This window comes from Aspergillus uvarum (assembly GCF_003184745.1).
Source record: "Aspergillus uvarum CBS 121591 unplaced genomic scaffold BO82scaffold_74, whole genome shotgun sequence".
Lineage (NCBI taxonomy): Eukaryota > Fungi > Ascomycota > Eurotiomycetes > Eurotiales > Aspergillaceae > Aspergillus > Aspergillus uvarum.
Genome location: NW_020291371.1, coordinates 166,904 through 184,583, shown reverse-complemented (window position 1 = coordinate 184,583; position 17,680 = coordinate 166,904). Strand labels below are relative to the sequence as shown.

General features: G+C 48.9%; 7 protein-coding genes and 1 non-coding gene across 8 annotated transcripts; 3 read left to right on the top strand and 5 right to left on the bottom strand.

The window, feature by feature from the left end:
- Positions 1–2,617: 2,617 nt before the first annotated feature.
- BO82DRAFT_249929 (uncharacterized protein) lies at positions 2,618–4,110 on the top strand (the record flags this gene model as incomplete). Its single annotated transcript, XM_025630868.1, is given in 5 exon segments — positions 2,618–2,854; positions 2,873–3,221; positions 3,276–3,304; positions 3,367–3,474; positions 3,535–4,110. Coding segments are annotated over 5 exon segments (1,299 nt in total), but the record flags the coding sequence as incomplete, so codon positions are not given.
- Positions 4,111–6,650: 2,540 nt separating this feature from the next.
- On the top strand, positions 6,651–7,344 carry BO82DRAFT_250348 (BTB/POZ domain-containing protein; the record flags this gene model as incomplete). The annotated part of the gene is made up of 3 exons (XM_025630875.1): positions 6,651–6,764; positions 6,822–6,931; positions 7,023–7,344. Coding segments are annotated over 3 exons (546 nt in total), but the record flags the coding sequence as incomplete, so codon positions are not given.
- Positions 7,345–8,169: 825 nt separating this feature from the next.
- BO82DRAFT_t289 lies at positions 8,170–8,241 on the bottom strand. The gene has a single exon. It is a non-coding gene; the product is annotated as a tRNA-Ala (tRNA).
- A 504-nt stretch (positions 8,242–8,745) lies between these two features.
- Positions 8,746–9,582, bottom strand: BO82DRAFT_424840 (uncharacterized protein; the record flags this gene model as incomplete). Its single annotated transcript, XM_025640310.1, has 1 exon — positions 8,746–9,582. Exon 1 carries the CDS (start codon positions 9,505–9,507, stop codon positions 8,746–8,748), a length of 762 nt encoding a protein of 253 aa, XP_025487225.1. The 5' UTR covers positions 9,508–9,582.
- Positions 9,583–9,985: 403 nt separating this feature from the next.
- On the bottom strand, positions 9,986–12,091 carry BO82DRAFT_378404 (Zn(II)2Cys6 transcription factor domain-containing protein; the record flags this gene model as incomplete). Its single annotated transcript, XM_025637628.1, has 5 exons — positions 9,986–10,635; positions 10,689–10,887; positions 10,964–11,408; positions 11,466–11,629; positions 11,840–12,091. 5 exons carry the CDS (start codon positions 12,089–12,091, stop codon positions 9,986–9,988), a joined length of 1,710 nt encoding a protein of 569 aa, XP_025487224.1.
- Positions 12,092–12,487: 396 nt separating this feature from the next.
- Positions 12,488–14,218, bottom strand: BO82DRAFT_294873 (MFS general substrate transporter; the record flags this gene model as incomplete). The annotated part of the gene is made up of 4 exons (XM_025631838.1): positions 12,488–12,660; positions 12,724–12,888; positions 12,999–13,540; positions 13,569–14,218. 4 exons carry the CDS (start codon positions 14,216–14,218, stop codon positions 12,488–12,490), a joined length of 1,530 nt encoding a protein of 509 aa, XP_025487223.1.
- Positions 14,219–14,613: 395 nt separating this feature from the next.
- Positions 14,614–15,798, top strand: BO82DRAFT_424839 (PQQ repeat-containing enzyme; the record flags this gene model as incomplete). The annotated part of the gene is made up of 1 exon (XM_025640309.1): positions 14,614–15,798. The coding sequence occupies one exon, from the start codon at positions 14,614–14,616 to the stop codon at positions 15,796–15,798; it is 1,185 nt and encodes a 394-aa protein (XP_025487222.1).
- A 265-nt stretch (positions 15,799–16,063) lies between these two features.
- Positions 16,064–17,038, bottom strand: BO82DRAFT_358655 (uncharacterized protein). The gene is made up of 2 exons (XM_025636356.1): positions 16,757–17,038; positions 16,064–16,686 (listed from the first exon to the last, which is right to left on the bottom strand). Exons 1-2 carry the CDS (start codon positions 16,879–16,881, stop codon positions 16,344–16,346), a joined length of 468 nt encoding a protein of 155 aa, XP_025487221.1. The 5' UTR covers positions 16,882–17,038; the 3' UTR covers positions 16,064–16,343.
- Positions 17,039–17,680: the final 642 nt, after the last annotated feature.

Here is a 17,680-nt window from a genome sequence, read left to right as displayed (position 1 = left end):
CTAATAATTAATATACTATTATCTAGCTTTATATTATTATCTAATTTAAATAAAGTTTTTTATAATATTTTTAAATATTAAAAACTTTTATCTGCAGTAAAAATATTTAAAAAAACTTAAAATATATCTAAATATTAAAAATATATAATTTAAAAAAATATTTTTATTAAACTAATACTATTTTAAATATTATAAAGTTTACTAATATTTTTACCTACTAAAAATTCTATTATAATTAGTTTTTTATTTTTTATTAAATAACTTAAGATTTTTTTTTTAATTATAACTAATAGTATTAGTATTAAATATTTATTTAATAATTATTTAAAATATCTGCTACTATTACCGGATCTATTTTTATTTTAATATAATAAAAATAATTATATTTTAGATATATACTAATTATTTTACTCTTAGTAAAAAATATTAGAATATTTTAAATAATTTTAATCTAAACTTAATTATTTTTATATTTAAAAAGTAAAAGGAGGATAAGGTAATTACTATTTTTATATTAATAAAAATAAAAATATAAATAATTTTAAAAATAACTTTAAAAGTAGATTATTATTAGTAATAGAAAAACTAGTTTTACTTAAGTTTTAGTTACTATATATATTTAGATAAAGATAAAAACCCGGTTTTTATAATTTTTATACTATTATAATTACTATTCTAAACAATATAAAAAGTAATATAAAATTATTAGTATATTAAATAATAAATACTATTTTTTATACTAAACTTTATAAAAGTCTTTTACAAAGAATAAAATAAATAAAATAGATAAAATAAATAAAATAAATAAAATAAATAAAATAAAGAAAATAAATAAAATAAATAAAATAAAGAAAATAAAGAAAATAAATAAAATAAATAAAATAAAGAAAATAAATAAAATAAATAAAATAGGTAAAGTAGATAGAGTAGATAGATTAGAATTAAAAAATATTACTATACTATAATTAAAAATATATTATACTTTATATATTATTTATATAAAAAGAATATATATATTATAAATTAACTTATAATTATTAATTTATTTATAATATTTAAACTTTCTAATCTTTAGATATAACTAGTTAAAGTAATATTTATACTTTAATCTAACTATAACTATACAGTTAGAAATTTTTTATATTTTAATCTAACTGTTAGATTATGGCTAGATTAAGGTTAAGGTATAACAGTCAGGTTAAGCCACTCTATATATTAGTATAAAGCTGACCCCTCTTTTTTTCAAAATATATATAAGCACTTAAAATCCTTAGGAGAATTAAAAATCTCTAAGCATTAGTTTTATAATTAATAAAAGACTACTTTTAACTGCTTTAATTTTACCTAACTAGTATATCTACTATATTAAGTAGTTTCAAACGATTTCTAATTCTTCTACTTTTTGTTATCTAAAAAAAAGTAGTATATTTTTTACTAAATCTTTACTAAAATCCCTTTAAAGTACTTTATCTACTTTAGAAAAGAATTATTCTATATAAGCAGATATTTCAAAAATAAAAGCTACTATTTACTAATTAAAATAGTTAAAATATTTAAAAAAAATAAGTCTAAATTTTATAAACTAAATATAAAGGTATCAAACCTCTAGCGGAAATAAATTAATATTATATACAGAGTAAGCACTCGGAGTACAAAACCTTACTCCGTCTACTGTCATCTCTGGACGTCATGATGTATTGGATACACGAACATTCTCTTTCATGTGCGAATATGGATATGTTCCAAATATTAGGGGGTCTTAAAGCAGCTGAACTGTTAGGTTCGGATGAAGACTGATGCTCTAAGCTTTTGTCTTCGCGATTAGTTGATTATCATTATAATCGGGTATAGACCAAAGAAAAGGCAAATAAGAGACTATGGGTAAGTCTGCCCGGCTTTGGGAAGGATGAGCTTTTGGGTGAGCTAGACTTTTGTGCTTGACACGATCATCCCCTGATTTGAGACTTCTGCAAGATCAAAGCTAATTAGACGCCAGGGGTTCAGCATGCAGGCAATTCTCGCGTGCGGCGCGTACGTTGGGGAATTATGGTGATTGGCTTGCACACCAATTGTCAGCATTCTTGCTTTTGCCGCATGGTGAAACTTACGAACTGTTTCCCTTTCGGCAGGTAGTTGTTCTCCAAGACTGTCAACAAAGAATTCATCTCGCTCAGCATCCTTATGGGTTGGCGCCTTCCGCACGATGAACGAAACCTTCATAACCATCTACGCTGCCATATAACCTCCGAATGCATATATTCAGGATAGACATCACCGCATTTGGGACCGGACGACGCATCGATGTTTCTTTTCTCATCTTAATCGGATCTCTGTTTTATCTCCACTCGCTTTCCATCCTTCTACTCCTAGTGTCTCGGAACCGAACCAACTGCCGTCTATCCTTTTGCTGTCTCCGACTCACCATACATCAACAATAAAACAAAGAAAGCCACTTCTTCAACACACAAATGCCAATGGCCCTTTTTCAAAAGTTTCTAACTCTGACCCTGGCACTGGTGCCAATCGCCCAGGCTACGGATCGTGCAGTATTTGCGCATTACATGGCGAGCATACCATCCCCCGTAGCCACGAGTGAGTAAGCCCTGATCAACCCAACCAGGTCGGCACCACCACAAAGGACCATATCCATCAGGATGTCAATGACGCGATTGCGATGGGTCTCGATGGCTTCGCCTTGAATGTCCAATGTCCGACCGATGCGTTCGCCAAGGACCTAATCCAAGAGATGGGACGCTACATCGAGGCGCAGAAGCTCCAATTTGGGATCTTCATCAGTATGGATGTGTACGCGTCGGGAGGGGCATCGTGCGGCGGCGCAGGCGCAGCCGACTACGTTTCCCTGTGTCATTAGACGATGGCGCTCGAGGCGTACTACCAGGTTGACGGCAAGTATGTGGTCAGTACGTTTACCTCAGGTGGGGGCACGTGGGCGACGTGGGATCAGTTCAAAACCTCGTTATCTGACCTGGGGTTCGAGGTGTATTGGCTCCCGGACCTCGACGACACGGAGGGCTACTGGGACAGTCAGGCGGGCTGGTGGAATGCGTGGGGAAATCTCACTGATGGCCTCTTCAGTTGGGAATCTGCCTGGCCAAGTCTGGGGCAACGGGCTTCGAAACAGACTGGTGGGCTGGGAGGAATTGTCCGGGATCAAGTGGTGATTGATGCGGCTGCTAGACAGGGTGCATCCTATATGATACGTTTGTCTTCCTATGTGCCTCTCCGGTCTGGGGTTGTTCGCTGACTGTCAACAGCCTTGAGTCTTATGCAGTACAAGAATTCGGTATGAGCAACTTTCTCAATCATGTCACTCAAGGAAGATTTGGGACTGACTAGACTGAGCAGTATGGAACAAATATCTATCGCCAAGGTGGAGAGAATCTCATCCAACGCCTGAGCGATATTTTGGACATCCAGAGTGACACGTTGCAGTTCGTTGAATACATTACTTGGGTAAGAGTCATCTGTTTCGGATTTGAATATTAGAATATCATGCAGAAGTAACTTAAGTAGAACGACGGTCCCGAGGGACACTATCTGGGAAATCTTTGGCCGGAACAGAATGGCGATGCTGCGCTGAACAACTACGCCAATTTGACAATCTGGCCTCATACAGGCCTGCAGTCGCTCATTCACTCGTTTGCGACCGCTTTCAGGGCGTTTCAGGGCCCATCTGAAATGAGACCTCAGAATGGGAATGAGGCAGCTGGCGCCATATGGTACCAGACGCCGGCCTTCGATAAACTTTGTCCTTTTGAGGACATCGGGGAGCTCACTACCACCTTCTGGAAAAAGCCCGCAGGATACGAGACATTTTCTAACACGACTCAATGGGCGTTTGTGCTCAACGAGACAGTCAGAGGTTATAATCCAAGCGAATTGGCGCTTTTCATCACCACTGGTGATGGTGTTCAGGTGATCGCCAGCAATCTGACTACTGGCCTAAATTTCGCTCAAGGTCCATATGTGCATGGCGGGAGCGATGTTACCATGGTGCTAGCTCCTATTTCCGGTGGTGATATCCTTTACCATGCCTCTGGAGGTAAATGCCCTGATTCCTTTTGCAGTGATGGATTCTATAACCTGAACTATCAGGTCTTGCCACTGTTACCGGGGAACACGACCACCAGTTGTATTTATAAGTCCTCTGTTCTGCGATATATCCCTTGGAACAGCGCAAATGTGACAAGTGATTGTCAGCAGTTACTGATGGATGCATCGGCCACGGACTCCTGGTATGCTAGTCAAGCTGGGCTGGCGTTGGAATTCGAGACGACTCGTCATTCATTGTCCACTCGCCGTGCTCTGACAAGCACACTCCCGAACCTCGATGCCCACTTCAATGCTTTCGATGGGGTCAATGTCACGAATTGTGCGGATCTCAACGATAACAGCTCCTGCTCAATACCTGAAACTTGCCCTTTGGTTACTGACCATGTGCCATATTTTTTTGCTCGGCGCTCTTTCGCAATTTTTCAGCGGTGCCTGCGGGACATGGCTTCAGATGTGTTTGGAGATAATCTCATATCCGCTTTGAGAGTTGACGATCTAGCCAACAATATAAGTCGGTATCTGATACTGCAAAATGACGAAGCCGGTTTGGACAGGGTCATAGGTGCCGTAGCTGCCGGACTTACTGTCCTCAGAAACGGGCTCGGTCCTATCGACAGCTTCGCCAGCTCCTTTGCAACACTGCTCGGCGGGATGTTCAGTACAATATCCGCTGTCCATACTCCCACCGACCCTACAAACAGCAGTGCCTTTTTGTCCGATCCTGCCAATGCTTTTAAAGCTCGTTTTCTCGCCGGATTTCAGCAATACAATAACAGCGTCTTTCAGCTCGCCCAGGCAGTCTTCGTTACCGGCAATCTTTCCTCCTTCCCTAGCTATGCACTTGACACATCCAGTGACCGATTTGGAGCCTACTACACTACCCGGCTCCCTAAATTCTTTGCCGGAGGCCGCTTCGTCGACCCCAACATGGCCTGCAATAATGTCGTCGACGAGCTCATCCTTCCTATCCAGCAGGTCCTGCTCGGTCTTCTACTCGCCAGCGCGAACGTGTATATCGTCCAAAACGGTCACTCTGTCAAGGAATGCGCTTCAACTTGGGGAGGTGTGGTGCTAGACCAGGACGCTGGCGGCCCCGTGTGCTACACGCTTGAAATCCCCGGATCGGGGGCATGCAGCACGGACATCTCCGGACCGCTCAGCCGCAACGTCTCGGACCTGATGTATAACGCTTATAAGATTAACCAGACCGCTCTGATTAGGAGCTCCCTACAATGCCAGTCGATGAACAACCGCTATCATGCAGCTTACACCCCTCTCAGCACAATTATTCCCGGGTCCGAATACTCGACCTCCTCCCTCCCGCCGTGTTTCTTCAACCTGCCCGTCTTATACACCAACTATACTGCAAATCCAAATCTTTCGGGTGAGGGGATATCGGGCACTCCCTGCCAGGTGCGGAGCGGTACTTCAGCAGACGCGGTAGGTCACTATCTTCCGTCGAATCTGGCTGGCGTGTTCACCGGCGAGTTTTGTGCCCGTGCGTTTACGCGAGCAAAGTCATTATCTTAAATAGCAAAGGCCTAATGCTGGCAATGGACCGCACACCTCCCGGCGGACGATATTCGGCTCCTAGGAATGCAAGAAAGGAGTTTGTCCCAAGGGATATGGCGTAGATGACTCGCAAGAGGCTGTTTTGGCCCAGGGTCATTTTCCATGATGATGGCCATGTTGCCGAGGAGAGAAGAAAGTAAAGAGCGAGGAAGGGGTTGGAGGGTGAGGCTCAGGGTTGAGAGAACTACGACTCTCGCTTACGCCTTCAGCCACTTCGAGGCGACAAGCATCGAGCATGCTGGCGCCGTGATCGGGTTTGTCAAACGTAGGTCAAGTCTCCGCTCTTGTCTTCCGTAGTGTAATACTCAATGTAGTTCTCTCGGGTTTTGGAGGGAGTAGGCATTCCGACCCGGTGAAAGCTCTGCGTTGGCACAGACTTTCGCTCTTTCACCCCTCGTCCGATACATCTAATGAATAGCTGGCAACGTCAAATCACTGATCAGCGTCAAGACGCAATATGAGCCTATGTTGAGTAGAGTTTGAGAGTTTGACAAACGTATTGAATGCTTTCTCCTCAGGTTGATCACGGCCAGTGACCCAGTTGACAATGATTTAATCGTTGGTTGGCTAAGTGGTTCTGGAAAGGTGATCAGGGCCTGAAAGTGATGGAAACTAAGAAAATTATGAGGAAGCGAGGCAGGCCAGAGAGCTGAGCAGTGCCAGGAAGGCGAATGGGAGGTCGACAACTTAGTGTACAACAGAAGATAAAGAAGTGAAAAGCCAACTGGGAGAAGAAATGAGACATCGATGCCTGAGGTGGCAAATAACCATGACAAACACAACATACGCACTACCATGAGTGAGAGCAACTCTCTAGTGTTATCTCCCTTACACTACATGAATCTGTTTCGCCTTCTTTCCAATCTCTGGCTTGCCACGTTCCTTTACCTCCTCCTGATCCGATCAACTGCACATGAATGTCCGTCCAGATGGCCCACAAGCGTAACGAGTCTGAAGATCACAAGGACACAGTCAACGGGTTTGTCTACAAGAGGGCAAAAATGGGGGGATACTCCGATTTCGCTCTGGAGTGTGACGGTGTCAAGATTCCCGTCCATAAAGTAATCGTCTGCTCTCAGATACAAGCATTCGCAGCTGCCTGCGCCGGTGGCTTCAAGGTCTGATCTGAAACGCCCAATCAAAACTAACTACCACGAAAACTGACTTCTATCAAGGAGGGTTGTTCCGGCATCTATCGCATTGAAAAGTTTCCACTATTCTCAGTACGCAACCTGGTACAATTTCTCTATACCGGAGACTATGATCTCACCAACGACGCCGGTGTGTTCTCACGAGGCCAACTCTGACTTCTCATGGCTGGAACCAGGCTAACTGCGATTTCTTTGTATGGCAGATAAGGGTCCTTCAGACCAGAGCCCCGTGCTGCCTCCCTCTCTTTCTCCCTCCGCCGCCACTACCGCTGCTGTTACCACTGCTGCCGTCGTCGCAGATCTCTCGAAGAACCTTGTTGCGCACATCCATATGGCCGAGATCGCGGATTACTACCACGTGCTGGGACTCAACGAGCTCGTTCACAAGAAGGTTGACGAGACGCTGCGACTGCCGTGGTCCCCGGAGGGCTTTGCTGACGCGGTGAATATGGCTTTCAAGATTGCCGATGACGACGTACTTCGCGAAAGGCTTGCAGCGACCGTCGCCGACCATCTCGACGATTTTTTAGGGACCGACAATCGCATCAATCTCTTCACGCACGATGCGTCCTTCCGAGTGCTGAAAATCTTGAACGGAAAAATGAAAGACTCGGAGAGACGGGCTAAGGAATCGCAGAGACGGGCCAAGGAATCGCAGAGACGACTTGAGAAGTCGCTTGAGCTTCAGACTGGCCTCGCACAGCAATTGCGAAGCGAGCGTGAGTTGGCAAATGGGTATCATTTCGTCGTGACTCATTACCAACAGGGATCTACTGTTGAAGTCACCAGCACCTGCCTGAAGTGTCGGGCTGTTGCGACTAAAATCTACCATCCTGGCGGTTTCAGCATCACGTGTAATTGCCGCGCGGCGTTGAATCCATGATCGATGGTCCCAGTTCCTTCATGTAGGGAAGGAAGTCTGCGATGCGGTGGCCACTTTATAACTGTGCATATGTTGATCGTGACACCAGGTGGCGTGTCTACAGGGCTGTATTCAAATGAAGGGAGACTTCGGACATCCATAAATTGTTTAGCGTGGTTCGGGGAAAAGATAATAGTAGGCAGCCTAACATAAAACAAATGACACAACATTTCTGGTGCGTATAGTCTTAAATATGACAGTGTTCGATGTGGTTAAAGATGAAGAGGTCCATCGGCCGAATGGAGTCCCGCCATGAGAAGTCTCACAAGTGTCTTGAATGGTGTTATATCTTAGGGACAAAGCAACTGGCGCTTCTTCCAGCAAATCTTACCGCCCTTCTCTCAAACTGGTTTATCGCACCAGAGCTCGCAGACCCACCACCCGTCCCCACCATCTGACCACAGATCCTCGCCAGTTATTGGTGATGGCTGGCAAAAAGACAAAAAAAGATGGAGCTGCGGGGAATCGAACCCCGGACCTCTCCCATGCTAAGGGAATATTATACCACTAAACCACAGCCCCAATTGATGTCTAATGAGAGCAATAGTTGCATCTATGGATCTATTCTGAATAAAGATGATGAAATCCCTTCGCAAAGGGAAGGGGTGGGGAAACCGAGCCACATTGGATAAGATGGTGTGCGGATTGGTCTCTGGTGGTGAGTGGTCATTGTTCTTGCGCACCCTATCTGCTCGATTGAGTAAACAAATATGTGAAATATGTATGAGTGTGTGCGGTGTACTTTCTGGGACTTGGGAGGTGAATTCATTAGATTAGCGATAATTGTACTCATGGCTTCACGGCCGATACCCTCCTTTTAAAGGAGATTTTGTACTCTCTCTTATCCTGGTATTTCCTTCCAGGTTGTTTTCTTTTCTTTCCTAGTTTTGTCAAAGCGCGACCAAAGATATCAGAATATCAATAGACGTACTGAGATTGTGGTCTACTGAGATATGCAGCTCAGACATTCTCATGCCGGCAGACGTACTGTACTCCGGGACAATGACCACACAGCCCGCAACTCGCCTATTCATCCAAGTGCATGGCGTCGTCCTCGATGCTTTCGACCACGTCCAGGTCCATGAGTTCTAATTTCTCCACCAGTGACACAGAAGGATCAACAGCCTCGCCTTCAGTCGCCGTAGCGGAAGCCGACGGCTTAGGCCTATCGCACGGCCGCGGATCCCCGTAGTGAACGTCCTTGTTATGCTGGATGAGCAAGTGCGCCGAGACGAACCCCTGCACCGGCTCGCAGAGGTCACACTGGTAGATGAGGATCTCCGCGTGTGCTGTGGTATGGTGGCGATAGAAGTGCTCGAAGGTGTCAAACGGTCCCTGCCTGCAGACCCCGCCCGTGACGCGGTCCTCCCATTGACAGAAATACTGGCGCGTGGCCGCCCCAAAAGCGAAAGCATACATCCCGTCGGAATAGGGGAGGCCGCGGCGCGGGGAGCGGCCGGGCGCGGGGCGCCGGGCCGCCTCCTCGGCCTGCTGCTCCAACATGGCGACCGTCGCCCACGGCCGGCCGCAGTGCGGGCACCCGTACGCCAACGGCTCGCCCCGGTTCGCCGCCTGCGCCCGCAGCACGTCAATGCACGTATGGTGGTACGCATGCCGACAGGCCCAGCATTCATACAGCGCGCCTTGGTGCTCGCTTCGGCCCGTCTGGCACAGATCGCATGTCCCGGCGTCGCCGCGCACTTCCTCCAGCAGCACTTGGAGCTTTTTCAGGTCTTCGTGCTTCGCGTACGCGTACTTGCGGAGGTCGGGGTGCCACGTGGGAGCCATGGTCGCTAGTGTTTCATAGATGGAAATGTCGGTTAGGAGGTTGGTACTTTGTGTGGGGTTGATGGTATGAATGGGGTGAGGCGAAAGAATGCCATGCTCTTATATACTTGGTGCATCAAATTCATATCGCCACTACCCATGTGAAGACCTTCAATGAATGCCACTTGTTAGAGAGAACCGCCTCGGAATCTGTGGACTCGAAAAAGTATGGGTGGCAGGAATGGCCTGTATTGAGGAGAAGTACCTTTTATCCCAGGTCCTACAACCATCTACCCCGAAACAAAGAAAGCGAAAAGGGGAATTCGGCCAGTTTCTTCAGTTTCGAGACTAGAGGAGGCGCGACTCTTCGCTTCTCCGGTCTAAAAAATAAGAAGATATGGTTGGACCGTGAGGGGATTCTCGTCACAGTACACCTGAAAAGTCCCTCCCTCCCCCTCACTCTATGTCCGCACATGTCTACTCCCCCGAAAAACGCTGCCTACGTCGACGAATACATCTCCCCCTCCCATTGCGGCCACGACACCTCCGCCCCGCCCAGCCCCATGTCAAAAAGCTCCAGCCCCATAAAGCCCGGATACGCAAGCGCCGGAACCTCATCTGAGAAAGACCTGTCATGGAGAAGCGATTGCGCCAAGCCGACACCCTCCTCATCCCCTCCCACTCTCCCGGCGGTGCTCGACGCCAGCACTCGCGAATGTGGGCGCAATTTGACAAACCGCGCGAACACAATGTCGCCCAGCATATACGCCGTGTGGCTCGTTGGAAGCCCGATCGACCGCAGCCAGTCGACGAGGTTCACCACCAGACCGTCCAGGGCGTCCAGATCGTGGCCGGTGGCACCCAGATTTGACTCGTAGGTGTGCACGAGGCGACAGAGGGTGAGCGCCGCGAACGTGACGAGGTGGTAGATTTGATCTGTCAGGTGGCGGGTTCGGTCGTCTGTGGTGTCGATGGCGAGGTTGATAATGTTCTTCGCGTGGGGCAGCATTCCGGCGACGAGGGATGCACTGCTGCTGCTACTGGTCATGGTGGCGGATGACTCTTGAGAGGCCGATTTCAGGCAATTGCTGTAGGCGAGGAGGTGCGCGAAATGAAAGCCCATGCGCAGGAACTGGGAGCGAGGTTGCGCTGGAGGCATTGTTAGGGACCGCACAGCGAGTAAACAAGGGGAGGGCAGATACTAAACAGTGCGAGAAACTCTTGCTGCCAGTTTGCTAGAGCACGTTTCACGGTCTTGAGATCCGGTTGCGACCCGCAACACCTGCGGTAGATGATCCAGTAGAGCTTGACCTCGGCGATCATTCTGGCTTCGTAGTTAGTGATGCTGGCCGTTTGCATAAACCGTGCGCAGCGTTCGATGTCGACGTCGGCCAGGAGAGCCTGGCGGCGGGTGCCTACACAGTATCTGAGAAATAGGTCAGTAAGGTAGGCTTTGTACAAGCGACAAGGGGGGGACATGCTGCAAGTGAGCTAGGCATAGATGATTCCAAAGACACCATGCATCGATATGTCCTTGTACGGTTGGGAGAGCTGCGTCGGGTCGCATAACTTCCATAAAGTCCGGGCTAATCAATGCCTGCTGCAAACCATAGCCGGTCAAAAGCCAGCTGTCGATGCTCAGCGGCACTTGACCGATGGTCGTCGACCATAGGCTCAGGATCAGGACCGCCTGGAAGAATGGCGTCGTCTGTGGGACCACGAGTAACGAGGAGGTAACAAGGCGTTGTGCTTCTCGGAACAACTGAGGCGCGAGTCTGTCCGCAAGGTCTTGCGTGGTGTGTCGGACTGCAATTAGCAAGACACTGCACGTAAGGAGCGGCGACCGTCTGATTTGTGAGAAAAGGGCCGGCGTTGAGAGATCCTCTGGAAACTTCACCCATCGGCCGTAGTGGGTATGAAATCTACCAGCCTAGTGTAAGTTGGTGACAGTCCAAATCTTACGGAGGGTGCACACTCACAGTTCGACCAATGAGTGGGCAATAGAAGATGAAACCAGCCCTGAAGATATTGGGTCGGCATACGTTTCGGGACGAACTTCATTCTGCTCCGGTGAGCGTACGCCAGCGTCTAATGCAGCCTCCCTGATGAGGAGCACAGGAGCTGGATCATGATCAATGGCATTCTGTTCTTCTCTTGAGGGTGGTTTGTCGTCGAATCGGCTAGCTAGCGCATCGATTTTGGCGTCGAGGCGATCGATCAAACTCTCTACCGTTTTTTCCAGTCTGCCGATTCTGTGCTTATGGCTGTGAGCTCTCGACTATGCTCAATATCGGGAGCACAACATGTGCAGGAAGAGATAGTACCTCTCATCAACAGCACTCCGCTGATTTACCTCAAGAGCGATGGTTCTTGTGTTCTGAGTATGTTCCGGCAGGCAATGAGCTGACGAGCTCGACCTGTAATTAGGGCTTGTCGGCTCGGAATCCAGCGAGCAAGGCTGCGCTAGTGTCGCGCACCGAAGACAGCCGCTACCGGGTCCTTGGGACGTATAGCATCGTGTTTTGTTCTTGCGGCACGAGGTACACGCCTTCGAGGCCCTAGCCGATCGTACAGGAGGCATGGTTCGAGCAAGGTTTGAAGACATGGCGGTCGTCAAGAGCCTAACACTTCAAAAGCTGATTGAGCGCTTATCTTATCGGGAAGTGGGCCAATGGCGAAATTTAGCGTGGAATGGGGTGATAGCAGGTCCAATGTGGTTTAGCGGCATTGATAAGGTACTTGAAATTACCCTGCAGCTATACCTTGCAAGACTGTAACCTATCTTATGCACTTCACTATCCTTTTGCGTGGTGAACAAGCAAAATCAGCCGCAAGTGAGTCTAGTCAGCTAGCTCTACAAACAATCCAATAAACAAGTTCAAAGACATATTTGCTTTCTAGAGGCCCCTTAGCAAACAAATACTTGACTAATTGCCTGGTATTCAACAGTGATCATTGTATAGCTACATCTCCAGTTGATGTCCGCTCGGTGTCATTTTTCTCATGGTCGATCCTCCCTTCGGCTTGGATCGTAAGGTCTTGCCTGCTCTTTCTCCGCTATATTATCCTCATGATCGAACATGCGGTAGAGCACCTTCCAAACTAAAATGATGACGGCTCCTCCGATTGCGCAAGAGGCGGCAATGATAAGCCCACGGGTATACCGCGGTGCGTCTGTTTAGTTTTGTTAGCCTTCAAAAAATATAAGAGAGCCACAAACAAATCACAGCAACATACCCTGCGATCGGAACAACTGATTGCCAGGCAGATTCGCCAGCTGGATACTCATGACATACGCCGCCAGTGCCACCGGCCGCTTCCGCTCCGGCATCTTGGTCGTCAGCCAGGCGGCGCTGATCGCTTGGGCGCAGCCCATCCCCATCTGTGTCCACACGACTCCCCCTGGTGCTTGCTATCAGTGTCCGTTATGGGTAAAAGAATAATTCCAAGAAGAGAAAAAGAAAAGAATACATCATTCAGACAGAGGAGCACAAAGAAGAAAACGCACATACCGTAGAGCAACCATTTTCCACGAGAATCCGGCGCCAATGCCAACCACAACAGCCCCGCGGCGCCCCAAAGATACCCGATGGCAATGTGCAGCCCACGCTCCTGCGACCGGTCACTACTGTATGCCAACGTAATGGACAGGAGCAATGCGCCAGCGCTACCGACAGAGTTGAGACCATTGGCTTGCAGGCTGGTAAAGCCGAGACTTTTGATGATTGAGGGCGCATAGGTGTTCATCGGAGAGATCATTAACATCGACAAGAAGGCGGCGATCAGGTGTCCATAGAGGCGCCAGTCGGTAAAGGTGCTGTGCACATCTGAGAGTGTGATAGTCCGCCGCTGGTGACGCCCTTGTGCTTGTTGTGCCTTGGTGCGGTCGTCGTTGAGCACCCGGGTTACCAAGATAGAGGCCTCGCGAATAGTGAAGATATTGTAGGATCGACGAAAGAAGGTCTTAGGGCGGACAGGGCTGTGTGGGAGGTATAGGTATGCCACAATACCAAGAAAACACGTAATGAGGCCCTCTGCTTTATTGTCAGTCGGACTGTTTGAGGGGGGACTCAAAGAATAACTCACCAATCAAAAAAAGCCACTGCCACCCGTGAAGTCCATTTCGACCGCCTAGTGAGAGGAGACCTATCGAAAGAGGGCCGCCAAGAATGCCAGCAAAGCTATTCGAGGCCCAAAATATCGCATATCGCAGCGCAAGCTCCTGGTGGGTATAATACCGCGAGATGTAGAGGGCGAACCCGGGGATATAGCCGCCTTCAAGGGCTCCGATGAAGAATCGGGCGGCGATCAGCCCCGACTTATTCTTGATGAAGATCTGGGACCATGTGGCGACACCCCAGAGAAGCATTGTGATGGGCAAGAATCTTTCGGGGCCTATGTATCGACTGATAACGTTGAAAGGCAACTCGGTGATGATGAAGCCCACGGTAAACAGGGTCTGGGCCATGTTGATCGCCGAGTTGCTCACATTAATATCAGCCCGCAGCGTATCTGTCAAAGCATTGCCGATGTTCGTGCGGTCGAACTGCAAAAAGCAGAAGCAGACCACGATGAAAGGGAGGATGCACAAATCGGCCTTTATCTTGGCTTTGCGGATTTCTCCAACTGTGGGTTGGAGGTCCGGGTCATACCCCGGGATTGTGATAAGGCCATCGATGTGGTCGTTTGGCTCTTGGGAGTAGGTCTCCTTTGAAACAGGCACTATAGACATCGACTTGGTTGAGGCAGTCATACTGGCATCAAAGATCGATTGGAGCATAGCAATGCCTCCCAGCATGCTTAGGACGAGATCCCTCCATTTTTATCCTGCATTTGCTCCTTTCAGTACTGATCGAATTCTTGCATGGGATAGGTTGAGAGATGAGGTGATAAAACCATGTTCTGATATCAGAATGAGTATCACTGTAGCAGATATGCGGAGGGATCCGATGCCGGCGGGATGCCGCCGGCAAGCCGCCGGCCCGCGGCATCTTGTTTATGCAGGCACCCAATACCCAGTCAACGTCAGCACCGTCCATTTAAGAAATCGATTTCAACCCTTTGAGCTTTCGCCTCTATGCAGAATCACCTTCGCCAACGGACCTTCACATTCTCACCTTCCCAGCAATGGAGCAAAACACCCTGAAAAGACGAGGCGTTGGTCTCATCGGAGTCGACAAGCAACGGTCTTTCGGAGGCTACACACTCTTCTGCCCTCTCACCAGCGACCGAGCGCACCTCATTGACATTGATGGCAAAGAGGTACACACCTGGAAGCTCCCCGGTCGAATCGGCCGCCACGCGCGAATTCTCCCCAACGGCAACCTGGCCGTCAACACGCTTCGCCCCTCCCCAAACCAAACCACTCACGACGGCGGCCCACACCCCTTCCCCTTCTTCAACAAGTACGGCGGGGGTATCATGAGCGAGCTCAGTCCGGAGGGCACCATCGTGCGCCAGTTTACCGACCCCCTCGCTCACCATGACCAATACCACTACGGCGACGGGCGCCTGCTCTACACGAGTCTCGAACCGCTGCCCGCCGCGCAAGCAGCGCAGGTGCTCGGCGGCGTTCCCGGCAGCGAGATCGACGGCCTGACGTACGCGGACACAATCAAGGAAGTCGACGCAACCGGACAGCTGGTGTGGCAGTGGAAGGTCTCAGAGCACCTGCTGCCCCGCGCGGCGGAGTTCCCCCTGCAGCCGCACTACACCCGCGAGCACTACCCACTCATCAACTCGGTCCTACCCCTGCGCGACGGGCGGCACATCCTGGCCTCGCTGCGCTCCGTGTCCGCGGTGCTCATCATCGAGAAGGCCACCGGCGCCATCGTCTGGCACCTGGGGCCCGAAACCCTGGCGCAGCAGCACAACGCCACCGAGCTGGACAACGGCAACATTCTCATCTTCGATAACGGGGCCTTTCGCACCGGCGAGTCGATCACCTACTCCCGCGCCATCGAGGTCGACCGTGCCACGAAGCAGGTCGTCTGGGAGTACCGCGATCGCTCGCAGCCGATCGCCTTCTTCACGCCCTTCATGGGCAGTGCCCAGCGGTTGCGGAACGGGAACACGCTGCTGTGCGAGAGTACTTTTGGCCGGGTGTTTGAGGTTACACGCGAGGGCGAGATCTGCTGGGAGTATGTCAATCCCCACTTCGCGCCGTATCCCGATAAGGCGACGGCGCGGTTGTTTCCGGGGGAGTCGAATGCGTTGTTTCGGGCCTATCGGTACGGATTGGAGGAGATTCCGTGGTTGAGGGCGAAGCTTGAAGGAAACTTAGATAGCGGCGACATGAAAGGGGAACTATGAACAACTTGAAACGACCCGTAGCCTTCTTTGATATCACTGCTATCTGTTTGCCTAGGCGGCATAATAATAGTTAAACAAAAGAAGTACAACATCTAATAATACATATTTCAACCAGGCATGTCATTGATTAGTGAATGGTATTCGTGCCCTATCCTGATCACAGGTGGCGCTCGTTTCGTTGTTGGTTATGCTTGCGGGCCTCCCGTTAACAGTTAATCGGAAGCCAGACGTGTCTTCTAGTTTTTGGAACAGGATCAAATATGTCTATAAAGAAATCTATCGAAGGACCACTGAATAGAAGAAGGAGGAGAAGCTTTGTTGCGTCACTCCGGAGTCGACACATGAATAACATACATCTTGGGCGCCAATAAACAGGATTATAAGAGTGGAGCATCGCACGGACATATATGCAGCGGGACTATTGGTGCTTCCTCTCTTCCACCGGTTATATACAGTACACTCCTCTATACAGTATATCCTCAACGTGGAAATTCCGATCATGTTCAACGTTCTGTGGCACTCTACCCGCCAATTCACAGCCACATTTAGCAGTCACTCAGGACCACGTCATCAAACAGGATATGCGCGGGCGCCTCCTTCCCAGCGTTAACGCAGGAGCCGACAAAGTGCAGGGTCAAATCCCGCGCCGGGGGCTGAATGGATCCAGTCAGCTGGATCCACTCGTTGGCGTGCCAGATGAAGTCAGAGGCAATGGCACCCGCCTGGGGGTCCTCGCCGAGATAGGCGCTCACTTCGCAGTGGCCGGTGCTGGGGATGGGGTCGGCCACGCGAACCCACAGGGTGAGGTTGTGCTTGTTCTCGTCGTCGAGCCAGTACAGGTCCTGGGCGACGGAAACTTGGGGGACTTTTTCCGTGCCGGTGACATCACTAAGGTTTGTGAGGCGGGAGGGTTAGATGGGATCGAGGTTGAGGATGAGATGAGGGAGGGAATTGTTACAGGTAGTATTTGCCGGCGTGCGCAATGGTGCCCTGTACGATGTTGGCGACGTTTCCAGTGGAAGCGTACCATCCGTCGAGAGCGCCGGCCTCGAAGCTAGGGTTGTTGATGACGTTGCAAGGCATTGTGTCTGTGTTGAGGATGGTTTGACAATTTGCTGGGTGGCTGGTCTGATGTTGAGGTTTGATCGATGAGAATGGGATGGAGGTGGAAGCAAGGGGTTTATATAAGATGTAGGATACATCAATACTTCTGGCTATGTTGCTTGGTATACCAGAATATCATGGCTGCCGGCAAAAGATGTACTGCATAGGAAGGATCTGGGCGATGGCTGGTCAAGTCTCACGTCTAAGCCCCCAAAAGATCCCCATCTCGTAGCTCGGATCTCGCCAATAATCTACCCATATTGGTTCCTGCATCAGCACTAGGCTACTGTATGGAATTCACTTGGGGTAAAGGAGTTTAATTTGGTTCCGAAAGGGGTAAAAACCCAGTCTTCTGACAGATGTGAGATGGTTGCCTGACGAGCGGAGCCAACTCGCCAAGATAAGATGGACCCTTTGCTTGGATGGCGGCAGTGATCGGGCTCCACCATCTCCACAACTTTCCGGAGACCCTTCCGGGGTGGGTCCAAGTTGCCAGGCATCAATCAAAAACCAAGATGGTAACTCGATCCTTTCAGAATGACCATCCTTTAGATGGGCTGTTTGTTGCTCGATACTATGGCCTTGTAGTAAGTCACTGTCAGGCAGCACCTTTTTCACCTATGACCCTGAACATTGAGGATTACATCCGTATGTCAATTCTTGCTCAGTCGGTTTGAAAGGGTCGGTCGCTTATCACCCTTACTTGGTCATCATTCAAGGTCTTAGGGGGTGCTAACATGCTTTCGGTGGCTTACATGATCACCATCCATTCTACATA